The 17,886-nt window shown below is 50.4% G+C and overlaps 1 protein-coding gene across 5 annotated transcripts; it reads left to right on the forward strand.

Annotated features, from left to right (window-relative positions):
- The first annotated feature begins 1,912 nt into the window (after positions 1–1,912).
- TFE3 (transcription factor binding to IGHM enhancer 3) lies at positions 1,913–13,869 on the forward strand. Of its 5 annotated transcripts, XM_081222462.1 has the most exons (11): positions 2,088–2,172; positions 4,203–4,289; positions 4,435–4,548; positions 5,523–5,826; positions 6,494–6,739; positions 6,818–6,922; positions 9,610–9,727; positions 10,084–10,140; positions 10,318–10,393; positions 11,382–11,529; positions 12,020–13,869. In XM_081222462.1, the coding sequence occupies exons 4-11, from the start codon at positions 5,608–5,610 to the stop codon at positions 12,461–12,463; spliced, it is 1,413 nt and encodes a 470-aa protein (XP_081078588.1). In that variant the 5' UTR covers positions 2,088–2,172; positions 4,203–4,289; positions 4,435–4,548; positions 5,523–5,607; the 3' UTR covers positions 12,464–13,869. The 5 variants fall into 5 exon arrangements, with proteins under 5 accessions (XP_081078586.1, XP_081078585.1, XP_081078587.1 ...); XM_081222460.1 differs by lacking the exon at positions 4,203–4,289 and having other exon boundaries at positions 1,913–2,172; XM_081222461.1 differs by lacking the exon at positions 4,203–4,289 and having other exon boundaries at positions 2,060–2,172; positions 4,377–4,548.
- Positions 13,870–17,886: the final 4,017 nt, after the last annotated feature.

Consider the following 17,886-nt stretch of genomic DNA (forward strand, 5'->3'; position numbering starts at 1 on the left):
CTTTTTTAATGGTTAGGTCTTTAGCCAATCTGGAATTAATTTTTCTGAATTGAGTAAATTAGGAATCTAATCCCTCCCCCCAAAAGACAGTCATTTCTCCCCAAACTATTTTAGTAAATAGTCCATCTCTCTCTCAGTGACTTGAAATATCACTTTTGTCATTTATGAATTCCCACAATACCTAGGTCGATTTTTGGATTTTTTTTCTGTACCATTGATCTAGTTTTCTATTCCTACTCCCATATCACAATGTTTCTTTTTATGTTTGTATTTCCCTGTGCTTATTTTATTTTATTATTTTTGGCTGTGCAGCATGCGGGATCTTAGTTCCCCGACCAGAGATCCACCCGCTCCCCCTGCAGTGGAAGTGCGGAGTCCTAACCACTGGACCTCCAGGGAAGTACCACAATGTTTTAATAACTAGAGCTTTGTCAGATATTTTGAATCTGGTAAGATGACGCCCTCCTCTTTCTTTTTCTTTTATAAAATTAGATATTCTCGTGTATTTAAGGCACCGTAGGAATTTTAACATCAGGTCTACAAGTTCCATTTTGCAGTTTTTATTGGTAATGTATTGATTTTTTAAAGATTAATTTGGGGAAGAATTGTCTTTATTATGTGGGTAATGTTTGTGTGTGAGCGTGTGGGGATGTGTGTGTTTACCAAGCCAACTTGGGAAATAAGGGTGCCAATACAGGAAGGTGCAAGACAAATGGGCGCTCAGAGAAGTTCCCAGTGGTCCAACTGATGGGCATGGTCTCGGGATGTTGGGAGGGATAAAGGGAAGGTTGTAGGTCTGGGTATTTTGTGAGCTGACTGTGCATCTGAAGGTACGGGTGGGACCCTCTGCTGTGTGCAAGCCGGCTTGCATGTATCTAGCACACAGAGGAGCTCAATAAATGTTTGTTAAATCAGTGCACAAATGAGTGAATCAATTTTTGGAGAGATTATTGTATGCCAAACAACCTGCTAGCACTATTCAAAAATTACCTCCAATCCTCATAACAACCCTGTCAAACAGGTATTATGACCCCCATTTGACAGGCCAGTAAAGCTGAGGCTCAGAGAGGGGAAGTCCCTTGCCCATATTCAAACCTTGGTCTTTATAATTCCAGAAGTTAACCACAGAAGGGGCCAGATCTAATTTCCATCCTTCCACTCATTCATCCATCTGCCAAGGATTCACTAAACACCTACAGTGCAGCGCAACGACCTAGTACAACAACCGCTCTAAATGACATAGAGTAGGCGGACCGCTTCCAGGAAGACCAGCTGGGCGGCTGGACTGTAGGTACTGAAAGGGTGGGGTTTCTGGTGCGCACCTTCCGGGAATGTAGCTGCCTAGGCCTCAAGGCTATGGCTTTGGCTGAGGAGGCACCGCTAGATCAAGGTTGGAGCGCGGTTTAGGGAGTGGATACTATGAATATTGGCCTATAGAGGGAGCGTTTCCGCAGCTAGAAGCGTGTCCTGGAGATCCTCCGCGCGCAGACTGGCCATCAGGACGCAGGCGCAGAGGACCCAAGGAGCGGCTTAATATCTTGCGGAGGGATAATTTGAGAAGAGGAGGCGTGGTTCAATCTAATTACCTCTCATTGATTTGCCTCTGTCTCTGAGGGCGTGGCCTCGGTGCCCCCTTCTCGGAATAAGGGCCTGCGGAATCTAGTTCTCTCTTGGCTTCGGAGGCGTAGCTTAGGGCGGGCCCTTGAGCCACCCCTCAACGATTGGCCACCTCACCCAGAGGGCGTGGCCCAGCGAGCTGTCTATCCTCAGTGTGGTCACTTCCTGTGGAGTTTCCCCAGCCCAGGGAGGAGGGGGAAGAGGACGAGGGGGAGGAGGGCGGTCGTCCGGGGTTAGGTTGGGGGGGGTGTTGGTCCGTTCTGGGCGGGGGATGACTCACAGCCCATCCCATCTCCCCGACGCCGCCCGCCCACGCAGAGCTCGCTCCATGGCTTAGCGGAGGAGGCGGTGGCGAGCGGGGGAGGGGGACTCTTATTTTGTTAGGGGGACCGGGCCGAGGCCCGACCGGCCTGGCAGGGCTCGCCCGGGGCCGGGCGTCATGTCTCATGCGGCCGAGCCAGCTCGGGACGGCGTAGAGGCCAGCGCGGAGGGCCCTCGAGCCGTGTTCGTGCTGTTGGAGGAGCGCAGGCCGGCCGACTCGGCCCAGCTGCTCAGGTGCGGGACCGCCTGGGACCGGTAGTGCTAACTGGGGTTCCCGGGGGCCTGATCTGGGGGCAGCGGGGGCCCAGGACTGTGATTGGAGGCCCTCGGCCTAGTCTTGGAGGACGTATGGGCGCCTGACTTGGGGGGGCACCTAAGGAATCTGGCGGTGGCTTGCTTGGACTGAGGCTTCAAGGAGTCGTGGAAGTGCAGTAAGGGAGGCCTAGTTCAGATTTGGCGGGGGCCCTTGACTGGGTCTCGAGGGGCTGATTCTGTTGTGTCCAAAAACTAGTCTAGGGTAGCTGAACTTCAGGGACTGAGACTCTGACTAGAGGCTGAATTTGGGGTCTTTGAGTCAGATATGAGGGGAATGAATTTGAGGGGGCACTCTGTAGGTGAGGCACTGATTTTTAAGGGACTTTTTCCCTCAGAGAAGGCGTCCTGGGAGATAGAGGTGCTGTCTTGGGAGCTTGGTGACTCCCAGTGGCTGGTTGCTGGAGGCTGTGTTTGGGGATAAAATGACTCTGGAGGGATTTGGGGGTATCTCGGATATACTGCGTGGGACCAGCCTTGTGAGTGTGTGTGAGTGAACAAGAAAAGCAACATTCATCAAGACTTGATCAGAATAAGCCCTTCACCTGCCCACCCATCCAGCCGGGTAGTGGAAAAGCCCTCTTCCCACACCCCATAGGGGCTTGAATGGGAAACAGTCAGACAGACAGGCAATGGAGATGGTGCTACCTCTTAGCCCAGAGAAGGCCTCAGACCTTATTTGGGAACCCAGAGGAGGGTCTTGTTCCTGTTGCCATCAGCTCTTTTCACCCCCTACACACACACAGACACAGAGGTTTTTTTTTTTTTTTTTAATCTCACCTTCCCAGTCTGTCTCTCAGGCCCTGGAGGCAATCTTGAATCTGACCCTAGAGCTGGAATGAGCACCAATTGCACCATCCCTGCCTGGGTGGGTCCTCTATGACCTCTTAGCCTCACTTCCATCAGCGGGCCTGGAAGCCCCAGCCCTCTCTGTCCATACCCTGCCCATTCCAGTGCCCACCTCTTCCAACTTCTGTGCAATGGAAGTGTGAGCATGGGAGGGGGCTTTGCCTACTTTCTGCCTGGGATTGTGCTGAGCTCAGCGGCTCCCCAGCTTCCTCTTCCCGACTTCCTGGGGTGGTTTTAGGGCCCCGTCTGTGAGTGAGGAAAGGGAGGAAGACAGATTCTTGGGGAGGGGCAAGTCACCGACAATCTCAGGATTCTAAATCTTTGACTAAATTCAAGGATGCATACCTATCTGCCTGCATGTTAATGTCCCCTACACACTAGGGTCTTGCAGCCAGCATGGAGGGTTAAGCAGGAGCCTTTCAATATATGAATTTACCATCTCCTGATGCCTTTATAGCAACCTAGGTCATCACAGTAGTGGCGATAGTTGAAAGGGACGGGTGTACATGGCTTCTTAGTTTGTGTGTCAGTGGGTGTTGGTATTGGAGGTGTGTTTGTGTTTTGATCTATCGAAAAAACTGGAGAGTGCTGGGCAAGCTCCTCTAACCAAGAAAAGAATGTTCCTATAAAGCAGATCATCCACCCAAATTCTCCCTCTTGTCAATCCAGATTGTTGGACTGAGGGGAGCCTTTGTTATTTCCATCTTGTTTTTGGATGCGTGTTCGCATCCCACAAACTCTGGCTGGGGCAGGGTTGGTGTCCGGGAGCTCTTTTGGGAAGTAGTGGATCCTTCAGTAAAGTGAATCAGCTACCCCAGTTCTCTTTGTGATGCATTCAGTTTGTGTTACAATGGACTGTTCTGCCGAGGGAAGCCCCTACCGTGCAGTATGCCTGTGGACCTATGTGGGCTCACATTCAGCAGCCAGGAAAACAATGGGGGGTGTGGGGGCTGGGAGAACTCTGAATGCAAAGTCAGGAATCCCACAAAGTGAATTGTCATTCCTCAATTCTTCGTTTCTGTTCTTCTGAAACCCAGGTTGTACACCCAGGTGATTGTTAGATCGAGGATCTGGGGTTCAGGCTTATTATTTTTAATCTTAAGGAACTATGGGTAACACGGAGCAAAAGAGAGTGGAGAGGGGAGAAGACATGGGAATTCATGGTGGTGGTTTCAGCAAAGTGGCCGAATGTGAGTGATACCCTCTATTCTCCTCTCTCCTGGTGTATGCTTCTCTTCCCTTCTTTTCTCTTCTGTCTCTGTCTCTGTCTCTCTCAGGGGAATGACGTCTCCATACAATCACTGACCATCACCCCTGCCTTCCCCCCACCCTCAGCCTGAACTCTTTGCTTCCGGAATCCGGGATTGTTGCTGACATCGAATTAGAAAACGTCCTTGATCCTGACAGCTTCTACGAGCTCAAAAGCCAACCCCTATCGCTACGCTCAAGGTATGTCTCCTCTCTCTGACTCCCCTCCCGATTCCTCAGGCCCCTCCATCCCCTCTTGATGGGCAGAGGCCCTCAGTGCCAGCCCAACCCATTCTCTCACCAGCCTGAATTTTTCAGATAGTAAAATTAAGAGCCAGAAAGAGCATGTGGAAAGCAGGAGGCCAAGCTAGGATTCTAGTATCTCAGACAAAATCTCCCCTGCTTCCTCCCCCACCTGCACATCCATTCATAGACAAAAATTGCAGCGTGCCTGGAGTTCCCAGACACAGGGCGTGGCCTGCTCAAGCCCAGCCCCCAAGTAGGCAGAGCCGTTCCCATAACCCCTGGTCACCCTCCCCTCAACTCAACAAATTCACCCACTCCCAGCCCTTGAAGAACCCCTGCTGGTCTCTTCTTTCCCCCAAGCTTGAAAGTCTAAATGTGCTGAGTCATGGGCCTGGGCTCTAAGAGAGGGGAGGGGACCTGGAAGAGGGGCAGGAAGAGAGGATTGTGAAATCTCTGAGATTTTCAAGACTGACTAGCTCCTGGGACCAGAGGCCCAGGCAGGGGAGGAAGAAGGGCCTGCGGTTGCCCATATAGCCTGATGCCCACCCCCAGGAGCTCAGGGGGCATCTCCAGCCCCGAATTGAGCTTAATGAGCCCTCTGTGTCCGTATCTACTCCCACAACCTCAATCCTGTTTCCTTCTGCTCTCCTTTAAATAGCTCGCAGAGCTGAACAATGGTGTCTCCGCTTGATATATGAGCAGGCCCAAATCCAGTCTTCACCATAAGGACTGAGGGCTAAAGTTCCCCCAGCAGACTGTGACCCCTGAGGGTTGTGACCAGGTCTGGTTCCTTTATCTCCCCTCCACATTGTGGCTTCTGAAGGCAGAGAACAGGCCAGGTTCCTACGTCTGCTCCATCGCACTGTGACTCCTTAGGCTTGGGCCGAGACTTTTAGCTTACCTGTGGCCCCGTATTTCCCATTCCACAGCCTCCCAATATCACTGCAGGCCACACCGGCCACCCCAGCTACACTCTCTGCATCATCTTCTGCAGGGGGCTCCAGGACCCCTGCCATGTCGTCATCTTCTTCATCGCGGGTCTTGCTGCGGCAGCAGCTAATGCGGGCCCAGGCCCAGGAGCAGGAGAGGCGTGAGCGTCGGGAACAGGCTGCAGCCTCTCCCTTCCCTAATCCTGCACCTGCCTCTCCTGCCATCTCTGTGGTCGGCGTCTCTGCTGGGGGCCACACATTGGGTCGTCCTCCCCCTGCTCAGGTGCCCAGGGAGGTGCTCAAGGTAAGGTGACATCCAGAGGCCCTGGGAGGGGCTCCTGGTGACTGAGGATTGGTCCTGGTGGCTTCGGGACGAGGTCCTAGGGGCTCTAAGGAAGGTCTCAGGTACTGTTAAAAGGGGGCTGTGCTAGTGTCCCCTTGTGTTTAGGGTTTCCAAGGCGTTCTTGTGGAGTTGTGAGGGGTTCTTGGGGGCCATAGGATGTCTTGGTGGATCATGGAGGCTCATGAGTGCCCTGAGTGGGCCCTGGAGTCTGTGAAGTGGCTTTGTAGGAAGCACTTCACATATGGTTATGCATCAGGAATTCTTTGGCCACTGGAGTGTCTTGGGAAGCCATGTATAGTTCCCACGTCTGTTAGGTGGGGTCACAGGCTTTGAGGGGGGCCTCTTGGGGACTGTGACAGGGTGCTCCAGAAACTGTGAAGGATTCTGCCACCCATGGGTAGGTAGATCTTGAGGGCTGTGAAGGATCTCTGAGAAGGGGAGTTTGGGTCCTAGGGGAGACTTTAATCAGTATTTGGGGGCGGGAGAGGGTTCTCAGATTCTGGGCCTGGTTTGCCATCCTGAGCCTAGGAACAGATGACTTCTGAGGGGCAAGCTGGGGCTCAGAGTCACCCCTCTGAGCCCTGTTCTACCTTGTTCCCTCCCATCCTGTCTCCCCCGCATTCCACAGGTACAGACCCATCTGGAGAACCCGACGCGCTACCACCTGCAACAGGCGCGCCGGCAGCAGGTGAAGCAGTACCTGTCTACCACACTTGGGCCCAAGCTGGCGTCCCAGGCCCTCACCCCACCACCGGGGGCTGCTAGTGCCCAGCCGCTTCCTGCCCCTGAGGCTGCCCATGCTACTGGCCCCACTGGCAGTGCTCCCAACAGCCCCATGGCACTGCTCACCATCGGGTCTAGCTCAGAGAAGGAGGTGAGTGGCTGCAGACGACCCTTCCATGCTCCCCCGGCCCCAAATTCTTCTAAGGCTCTTCCATATTTCTTCTCCCAGATTGATGATGTCATCGATGAGATCATCAGCCTGGAGTCCAGTTACAACGATGAGATGCTCAGCTATCTGCCTGGAGGCACCACGGGGCTGCAGCTCCCCAGCACGGTGAGGCCCTGAGATGGGAGGTTGGTCTAAAAATTAGCGCATCCCTCTGTCACTGAGGGATATCTTATATACACCCGGCCTAGCTGTGTACATAAGAGACTGTCACCTTGGATTGTACTGAGATAGAGATAGAGGCTGTATGTTGAGAATGGGGCACACCAGTGCCCTGGGGCCATGTTGCACTGCATGGAGAGGTGAACCTTGTAGATTTTGATATCTACACGGTGGGGACTTCATGGAGCTATTAGGGCATACCGAAGCACTCAGGCTTCACTGTGGGAGGGACCAAGAGGTGGGACTCTTGTAGCATTTTGTTTGTTTGTTTGTTTTGAGTGTAAGACAGGTTTTTTTTTATTAAGTTTTCCTAGACTTGTCTCATGTTTACTGAATGTTTTGCTTTGTGTAAGAAAGTAACCTGGAGCTTTTTTTTTTTTTTTTTTTTTTTTTTTTTTTTTTTTTTGTGGTACACGGGCCTCTCACCGTTGTGGCCTCACCCATCGCGGAGCACAGGCTCCAGACGCGCAGGCTCAGCGGCCACGGCTCACAGGCCCAGCCGCCCCACGGCACGTGGGGTCCTCCCGACCGGGGCACGAACCCGCGTCCCCTGCATCGGCAGGCGGACCCCCCAACCACTGCGCCACCAGGGAAGCCCTAACCTGGAGCTTTAACAAACCAATTTGGACAATGCAACCTGGATAAATGCTTGTCCGCACACAAGTCATCGATTGCCATTCTCTGGCCTGGCCTCCATGTAAATCCAATTGGTCTTAAAGTCTATCTAAACAGAGAGCAAGCAGACCACATCATCTTATTTCTAGTTTAAACTTTAAACCTCAAATTAACCCCCATCCCAAGACCCACACCCTCCCCCACACACAAAAGAAAATTTTTAGAAGAAACGGCCATTAAGAACTGAGTCAGTTGCATAAGAATTGGCTTAATCCTGCAGCCAGCACTCCAAAGTAGCTCTTGGCTTCACAACTGGCCAGCTGGAACTCTTGAAGCAGGACAGGTAGAGAATGGATAGAGGATGCTCTAAGAACAGGGCCAAGTCCTGGTGCTGCGAGGCTTCCACACATGCTTACACTCCAACATAAATACACTTCCACCTTCCTCCCCTAAGTGATGTTTCTCTATAGCACTTTAGAGCTTGTAACTCTCTAAATTTTTTAGTGCGGAGATGGACAGAAACTTTTTCTAAACATGCAAGGTATCATCTTATTTCTAACAACATAGGCCAAAATTAACAGAGAAGCTCTTTGTTATACAGATTATCTTGTAGCGTTTTTTTTGTTTGTTTGTTTGTTTTTGTTTGTGGTACACGGGCCTCCCACTGTTGTGTTCTCTCCTGTTGTGGAGCACAGGCTCCGGCCGCGCAGGCTCCGGCCGTGCAGGCTCAGCGGCCATGGCTCACGGGCCCAGCCACTCCGCGGCATGTGGGATCTTCCCGGACCGGGGCACGAACCCGTGTTCCCTGCATCGGCAGGCGGACTCTCAACCACTGTGCCACCAGGGAAGCCCTCTTGTAGCATTTTGAGTGTACCAGGACATTCAGGTCATGAAGACACACCCAGACCATGAAGTGATTGGAACATAATATGCCAAAGGCGTCCAGATTTGATGTGGTTGGACCTTGAAGTGACTAGAACATACCACATCTCTTAAAGTGAACTGTGCCGAGAGGCTGGGTCCTTGTAAAGACTGGATAAAACTTTCTAGAGCAGGAGATGCACCAATGAATTTTAACATTCTGGTTCTGAACATTCCAGGAGTCTCATAACTAGTTTTGGGACATACCAAGTGCCTATAGCTCTACTTCTTTCCAACTTATCAAGAGGATAGAAGCACATGTAAAAATGGTACCAATTTATCAGAATTTTTCATTGATTTGGGCACAGCTAGAGATTGGATGGATCCAGCAGTCTAGTGGGGGTTTCAAGAGATGAAAACTCATCAAGAGGTGGGACTAATTACTTATGGATTAGTTCTTTGCCCTAGGGTGTATCCAGGAGAGTGTGAAGGAGGAAAAAAAAACAAACTAGGCTGACATAAAAACAGTGCTTGTTGAGTAGCTGGACAAGAAATCCTGAGAGATCAGAATGTGCAAGAGGGTGCCAGATCAGAACCTCGGTGCATGGCAGCCGGAGACTGTATGCAACGCAGTCACAGCAAAAGACTGGAGATTGGGCTGGAACTCTCCAAAAGGCCAGATTTTTGGTGGAATGTTGCCATGACAATTTCCCAAGGTCTGAGAAGACTGGGTTGGAGTGTTCCAAGAATGCTGAGTTGGAATGTAGCTCTAGGAGGGGCTGAAATGTTGCACTGGAGCTGATAAAGACCTGAGAAGGGTGGTTTTCTGGCACTTCTTAGAGCCAGTGTGGGGGTTTGGGAGAGGGGCTTCAGAAGTCACTGGGGGATTCAAGGGGCTGTGGGGACACTATGAGCAGGCCAGGCAGGCTCCAGTCCCCCAGCAAAGCAGGGTAGGTCCCCGTGACCCTGTCTTCCCTGTTGAGTGGCTGTGTGAAATTCCCTTGAAGGAGAAGGAAGGGTTCCCATGCTGAGCCAGCCAATCCTTGCATGAGGGGGCCCATCTTTGGGGTGTGTGGAGGGTCAGGAACCTGGTCGAAGAAGGGGCCGAGCCTGGGGTCTGTTTCCAACCATCATTTTTCCGCTCTCCCTGCCTGCAGCTGCCTGTGTCAGGGAATCTGCTTGATGTGTACAGTAGTCAGGGCGTGGCCACACCAGCCATCACTGTCAGCAACTCCTGTCCAGCTGAGCTGCCGAATATCAAACGGGAGATCTCTGGTAAGGGCCAGGGTCTTGGCCCCGTGCAATTATCATATACCCCAGGGTGAGCCCCATATCTACCACGTCTGGGGGTCAGGCCTGATTCTAAGGGAAGAGGGTTTAAACAGACAGAAATGGGGGTGTTTGCCATCTTTGTCCATATGGCCCGTGGTCCTGCTTTCACTCCACTCCCTCCCCTCTTGGGTTTAACAAGTGGCCTGCCACCATGGCTTCTTTAAAAATTGTAAAAATGGTGGCACTTCCCTTGCCTGCGCCCACCAAAGCCTACCCCAGCGACTGCACATGCTGCCTACCGTCGTCTGTCATCTTTCCCAGACCCAGAGGCCCTGACCACCTCCCGCACTCTCTTCCAGAGACAGAGGCCAAGGCCCTTTTGAAGGAACGGCAGAAGAAAGACAATCACAACCTGAGTGAGTGAGAGCGCGGGCTCCTGCCCACTTGCTGTGCAGCCCTGCCTCACTCTGCCCCCGGCCTTCCTTGGGGGCCTCTCCCTGCAGCAGCCTCCCAATGCCCCAGTTTCTCCTCTTCGCTTCTCAGCCTATTGATGACTCTTTCCCACTTTCTCTTTCTCTCCCCCGCCTTCAAAGTTGAACGTCGCAGGCGATTCAACATTAACGACAGGATCAAGGAGTTGGGCACCCTCATCCCCAAGTCCAGTGACCCGTGAGTCTGGGCCAGGAGCCCCAGGCCGGTGGAAGGTGGGGTGGGGGCCCCACCCCCTGAAAGTCATTCCCGGGTGGGCCTGCCCTAAGTGGGAACCACCCGGGCAGTCCTGCTCCTTTGCCCCTTTCTCACCCAGCTTTCCTCACCCTGAGCAGGGTGGCAGCCCCTCACCGTGTTCCCATCTAAAATTTTAGGTCCATGACATTATGGTCCACGTCATTATGGTCCATGTCGTCTGCCCCCCTGTACGACATAGACAGTTTTCCGCTTATTTAGTACCTCCTTTATTTACTCAAAAAATGTATTGAGCTGCTTCTGCTTTGTGCCAGGTACCATGCTAGGCCCTGAGGATACCAGAGGGAACAAAATGCACAAAAATCCCTGACCTCATGGAACTGATGTTTTAGTGGGGGCAGACAGACAGCAAAGAAGATAAATATGTAAACTCCGATGGTTATGATGAGTGTTGTGGAGAGGAATCAAGAACAGAGGGAAGATGGGATATTGGGGAGGGTCACAGTTTGGGGTGAGGAGGGTGGGGACAGAGCAGGCCTCAACTGATGAGGAAATACTTGAATAAAGAGCCTAAAGAGGTGAGGCAGGAGCCATCTGGGTGTCTGAGGGAAGAGTGTTCAAGGTGGAGGGCAGAGCTGGGCTGGAGGCCCTGAGGTGGGAATGATTTTCCATGTTCTAGGAGCACTGAGAAGCCAGTGTGGCTGCAGTGAGATGAAACAGAGGGGCATGGGTAAGAGGAGCAGTATGGGATCAGGTCAGAGAGGGCTTCCTGGGTTCGGGGTGTGATGGGGCATCATTGGAAGGTTCCAGGCAGGTGGTTTACATCCGAGCATTCCGTACGCTTGATGTCCCTCTGCCTCAAGTTCTAGGCGTGTGGTGGGGTGCTCCATCTACCTGGTGCAATCGCCCCCTTCAGCTCCCGAGAGACTCCGTGTGCAGCATTCCCTTCTTTCCTCCCCCTCGGGCCCCACAGGGAGATGCGCTGGAACAAGGGCACCATCCTGAAAGCCTCTGTGGATTACATCCGCAAGTTGCAGAAGGAGCAACAGCGCTCCAAAGACCTGGAGAGCCGGCAGCGATCCCTGGAGCAAGCCAACCGCAGCCTGCAGCTCCGAATTCAGGTCTGGAAGGAGAAGGCGGTGGCAGGGGTGACGGGGGCTTCCTGGAGGCAGAGGCAGAGGGAGAACAGGCTAGGATTTCTCCTCCTGGCATATTTGGGGGATCCCCGGGCTTCCTGACTCATATGATGATGATGATGATGATGATAAGTAGTAATCATAACATTAGCAAGAATAATAATGAATATTGGTTAACGGACACAGTGTTTTATCTTGTGCCATGCACTATGACAAGAGCCTTATCTCCATTTACTAAGTTAATCCTCACAACAATCCTGTGAGACAGGGACCATTATTATACCCACTTTCTAGGTTGGGACTCTGAGGCTCAGAGACGGTAAGCAACTTGCCTGAAGTTACGCAACTAGTGAGTGGCAGAGGCTGAGTTCGAACCCAGGCAGCCTACCCTTTTAACTGTTATATCCTCTGCCTCTGAGGGACTCTGAACCCCATCTTATCCCACCCCCACCACCCACCCCCCTACATTTTGCAGGAGCTAGAACTGCAGGCCCAGATCCATGGTCTGCCAGTGCCTCCCACCCCAGGGCTGCTCTCACTGGCCACAACTTCAGCCTCTGACAGTCTCAAGCCAGAGCAGCTGGATGTTGAAGAGGAGGGCAGGCCAGGCACAGCAACATTTCATGCAACGGGGGGACCTTCCCAGAGTACTCCCCATCAGCAGCCCCCAGCGCCACCCTCAGATGCCCTTCTGGACCTGCACTTTCCCAGCGACCACCTGGGGGATCTGGGGGACCCCTTCCACCTGGGGCTGGAGGACATTCTGATGGAGGAGGAGGAGGGGGTGGTGGGGGGACTATCAGGGGGCGCCCTGTCCCCACTGCGGGCTGCCTCCGATCCCCTGCTTTCTTCAGTATCCCCCGCAGTCTCCAAGGCCAGCAGTCGCCGCAGCAGCTTCAGCATGGAGGAGGAGTCCTGATCAGGCCTCACCCCTCCCCTGGGACTTCCCCACCCAGGAAAGGAGGACATGTCAGGATGAGGCCCCGCCTTTTCCCCCACTTTTCATGAGACTGCCCTGCCCAGGTGTACTGGGGGAAGAGGAGACTGATGAGGCCCCAACCCTATAACCAGGCAAGGAGGAGGAGTCAGACGAGGCCCCACCCCTTCCCCATAGGACAGGCCAATGCAGGTATTTCAGACATGGAGAAGGTAGGGCCATCAGGGCCTGTCTCTTGCAGAACGCAGCCTCACCCCTGCCCCATGGGACCCGCCCTTACCCAAGTGAGGGAAGGAGACAGGATGAGGGCAGCCCCTGGCCCCTAGGGACTGTCCTAGCCATGTTTCCTGGGATAAAGAGTGTCAGGATACTGCTCCATCTCCTCTCTTGGAACCAACAGTCTAGTCTGTCCTGGCAAGGAAGAGGAGTCAAAATGGAGGTCCCACCTTGGGGGTTTAAGCGCTGCCCCTTCCCCGTGAACCCTGCCCTGCGCAGGCAAGGAACAGAAGTGAGGATGAGAGCCAACTCCTTTACCTGGGAACTCAGTCCTGGCCTTCTAGCAATGGAGGAGTCAGGCCCCGCCCTTTCCCTATAGGAACAGCCCGGCACAGGTATTTCAGTTTTCAGTCGTGGAGGAGTCAGTAAGCAGGCAACTTTGTGGAGATCACAGCCCTCTTCTCTTAGCAACATCCCATCCAATCATTCCACACTGCAGGGAGGAGTGGTACTTAAGCTCCCCTGCCTTAACCTGGGACCATCGTGACTTAACCTAGGAGGGCTCTAAGCCGACCTGGCCCTTGAAGGGGGCAGATCTTGAAATCTTGTGGGTTGACATTCCAGACCTAGATCAGGAGTGAGTGAGAGTTAGACCTCCACACTTGGGCAGAGTTTTACCTCCTTCCTTGAAGGGTAGATTGGGGAGGTGATGGAGATAAGGGGGTACTGGGTCCATGTTCCCAGAACCAGCACCCCAGTACTCTTTTTCAACATGTAGAGGAATAAGATAAAGGAAGGGGCCTTTCCAGGGAGTTCCCCAGCCCAGGAACAAGTAGAAGCCTGTCTCACCAAGGCAGAGGCTTAGGGGGAGGATTGAAAAAACATATATACCCCCTCTTTATCTGAATTTTTTACTGACCCCCTACTCAGAAGCTAGGTCACCCCCAACCTCTGGCCTCCACCTAGTTCTCCATTTGGAGAAATCTTCCCCATTTCAGAGTTATCAAGAGACACTCCCTGCCCATCCCCATCCCTCCTACCCCATATACCCAAGGTTGTCAGCTTTGGATTGTTGGGGCCGAGCCCCGAGGAGGGTGTACTAAGGGGTCTGTAGGTTTGTGATTAAAATAATAAATGCTAGGCGTGTTTGATGCGCTTTTAACTTTGGCAAAGAGTCTCCTGTCCTTGCTTTTTATCTGTGCAATCAGCATGGCTCATGATGTTCTTGGAAGAAACAGATTTGAGTGGGATGGGTACAAGAATTTAGATACAGGGGCTGGAGAAAACAATGTACAAACAAACGCAATCAGTCCTTAACTATCTACTAGGCAGCCTCCTAACTGTTGCAAGCGTTTTACCCAATTTATTATTCTAAGGAATATTCATCAAGAAAGTACTGATTCTTACTCCTATTTCACGTTTGAAGAAACACGAATAGAACAGGGTTTAAGTAACTATCTGACGATATACAGCTGGTAAATGGATGAAGCGCTAAATGGTAAAGTGAGGTAAGTGAGGGCTCTGGTTTGAACAATGTCATTGAGGACAGACGGGCCAATGAAGATTTTCTTGCAAGTTCACTTTTGAAGCTGATAAGGAAGTATATGAGGATATCTCCAGGCAGACAGTAGAGGTATTCCAGATGGTGGAAATGGCAAAGACAAAAACCGTAAAGGTAGAGGAACAAGCAAACAACTCGGTTTTGGAACAGGTGTTGACATTTGTGGGGAATTTAAATGGAAGTGAAGGGACACAAGTATCTTAGGCTGGGGAAAAAATGTTCCTGGAATTTCTCAACCGAACTGACTCCCAGGACAGGTATCAGGCCTGGTCCTGTGTCACCCCCATCAGGCTGTGACCACCACACTTGCTGCCTGCCCATTTCTAGCCTAACATACTGTGAGCCCTAGGGCCTGGTTGCTGAACCTCTACCACCAGACTGGTGGCTCCCTGATAGCTTTATTTTTTTTCTCCTCAAATTGGCTATATTCTCTTTATTTTACAAAGATAACATGTAATACCCAGAAGTGGGTTTTTTTTTTAACTTTGTATTCTGAAATAATTTTAGATTTACAGAAGTGTGGCAAAGACAGTAGAGAGAGTTCTCATACCTGTTATCCAGCTCCCCCTAATGTTAACAGCTTGAATAACCATGGCACATTTATTAAGGCTAAGAAAATCACATTGGCACAGTACTAGGAACTCCAGACTTTATTTGGATTTCACCGGTGTTTCCACGAATGTTTTTTTTCTGTTCTAGGATCCAAATAAGGATACTCTTGTTTGTTATCTCTTTCTGTGTAACAAATTACCACAATCTTAGTGGCTAAAAACTCATGCATTCATTATCTCCCAATTTTTGCAGGTCAGGCAGCCAGGCTGGCTTAGCTGGCTCCTCTACTCCAGTGGCTCTCAAGAAGGTACAATCAGGGGAGGTGTGGGCAGGGCTGAGGACTCATCTGAAAGCCGGACTGGGGAAGAATCTGCTCCACACTTGCACTCACATGCAACTGTTTGGGGCAGTTCTCAGTTCTCTGCAGCCTGTTAAACAGAGGGCCTCAGTTCCTTGCTGGCTGTCAGCTGGAGGTGCACTCAGTCCTTACCAAGTGTGCCTTTCCTTCCATGAGGCAGCTCACAGCATATGTACTTTGCTTCATCAAAGTCAGCAATAGAAGAGTCTGCTAGCAAAACAGAAGTTACTATCTCTTGTAATCTAATCATGGAAGTGACATACCCTCACCATTGAGGCATTCTGTTGGTTATAAGCAAGTTACTCATGGCAGAGGATTACACAAGATCATGAATAGCAGTAGGACCACTGGGGGGACATCTTAGAAGCTCCCTACCACATTGGGTTGAGCTGTCATATCTTCTTGGTCTCCTTGGACAGTTTCTGTCTGCCCATTGACAAGCCTAGACATTGTGCTATTCCAGAAGCAACAAGCACATCTAGTACCCACATCTTGGTTTCTAAATGCCATTCTCCAATGAAAGGAACCAGGGCTCCTTGGAGAAATGGCTGATTTTAAGGCCGGGGAAGGGAAACACATGATGAGCCTGGAGCACTCTGTTTGGTACCAGAAAGTAAGGAAGAACCTAAACAAAAAAAGATGGGAGTGTGTCATAAAGACGCAGGAGCCAACCTGAAAGAACTCCCAATAACCAAATATGGAGCAATTTGAGCAACAAAAAAATAATGATAGTGCTGTATTGTAGTCCAAAAACTAAACATCCATGATTCCATACTTATATATATCAGTGATATAACTGGGTAAGTAAATAAATGCTGGAGATGGGACAACTCTTCCTTGCATTAGAATTCCAAATAATAAATATAGAAGGAATGAGATAAATAGAAAATTACCATTAGAATACCACAGTAATACTGGGGAGTGGATCCACAGCTAAACGCTAAATGTTAAAATTAGTGGGCAGAAGAGATAAACCCACGCGCATATGATCACCTTATTTTTGATAAAGGAGGCAAGAATATACAATGGAGAAAAGACAGCCTCTTCAATAAGTGGTGCTGGGAAAACTGGACAGCTACATGTAAAAGAATGAAATTAGAACACTCCCTAACACCATACACAAAAATAAACTCAAAATGGATTAAAGACCTAAGTGTAAGGCCAGACACTATAAACCTCTTAGAGGAAAACATAGGCAGAACGCTCTATGACATAAATCACAGCAAGATCCTTTCTGACCCACCTCCTAGAGAAATGAAAATAAAAGCAAAAATAAACAAATGGGACCTAATGAAACTTAAAAGCTTTTGCACAGCAAAGGAAACCATAAACAAGACAAAAATGCAACCCTCAGAATGGGAGAAAATATTTGCAAATGAAGCAACTGACAAAGGATTAGTCTCCAAAATTTACAAGCAGCTCATACAGCTCAATAACAAAAAAACAAACAACCCAATCCAAAAATGGGCAGAAGACCTAAATAGACATTTCTCCACAGAAGATATACAGACTGCCAACAAACACATGAAAGGATGCTCAACATCTTTACTCATTAGAGAAATGCAAATCAAAACTACAATGAGATATCATCTCACACCAGTCAGAATGGCCATCATCAAAAAATCTAGAAACAATAAATGCTGGAGGGGGTGTGGAGAAAAGGGAACACTCTTGCACTGTTGGTGGGGATGTAAATTGATACAGCCACTATGGAGAACAGTATGGAGGTTCCTTAAAAAACTACACATAGAACTACCATACGACCCAGCAATCCCACTACTGGGCATATACCCTGAAAAAACCGTAATTCAAAAAGAGTCATGTACCAAAATGTTCCTTGCAGCTCTATTTACAATAGGCAGGACGTGGAAGCAACCTAAGTGTCCATCAACAGATTAATGGATAAAGAGGATGTGGCACATATATACAATGGAACATTACTCAGCCGTAAAAGAAATGAAATTGAGTTATTTGTAGTGAGGTGGATAGACCTAGAGTCTGTCATACAGAGTGAAGTAAGTCAGAAGGAGAAAAACAAATACCGCATGCTAACACACATATATGGAATCTAAGAAAAAAATGTCATAAAGAACCTCGGGGTAAGACGAGAATAAAGACACAGACCTACTAGAGCACAGACCTGAGGATATGGGGAGGGGAAAGGGTAAGCTGTGACAAAGTGAGAGAGTGGCATGGACATATATACACTACCAAACGTAAAATAGATAGCTAGTGGGAAGCAGCTGCATAGCACAGGGAGATCAGCTTTGTGACCACCTAGAGGGGTGGGATAGGGAGGGTGGGAGGGAGGGAGATGCAAGAGGAAAGAGATATGAGAACATATGTATATGTATAACTGATTCACTTTGTTATAAAGCAGGAACTAACACACCATTGTAAAGCAATTATACTCCAATAAAGATGTTAAAAAATTTTTAAAAAAGGGCTTCCCTGGTTGCGCAGTGGTTGAGGGTCCGCCTGCCGATGCGGGGGGCGCGGGTTCGCGCCCCGGTCCTGGAAGATCCCACGTGCCGTGGAGCGGCTGGGCCCGTGGGCCGTGTCCGCTGAGCCTGCGCTTCCGGAGCTTGTGCTCCGCGGCGGGAGAGGCCACAGCAGTGAGAAGCCCGCGTACCGCAAAGACAAACAAACAAAAAAGTAAAAAAATAAAATTAAAAAACCCCATAGATCTTTACAGCACACACACAAAAAACTACATCT

The sequence above is a fragment of the Mesoplodon bidens genome (assembly GCF_964165515.1).
Source record: "Mesoplodon bidens genome assembly, chromosome: X".
NCBI lineage: Eukaryota > Metazoa > Chordata > Mammalia > Artiodactyla > Ziphiidae > Mesoplodon > Mesoplodon bidens.

Coding starts and splice junctions, on each gene's coding strand:
- TFE3 (XM_081222459.1), top strand. CDS start 2,057: ATGTCTCATGCGGCCGAGCCAGCTCGGGACGGCGTAGAGGCCAGCGCG. Junction 6,923..9,609: donor GGCTGCAGCTCCCCAGCACG/GTGAGGCCCTGA, acceptor CCCTGCCTGCAG/CTGCCTGTGTCAGGGAATCT. Junction 9,728..10,083: donor TATCAAACGGGAGATCTCTG/GTAAGGGCCAGG, acceptor ACTCTCTTCCAG/AGACAGAGGCCAAGGCCCTT.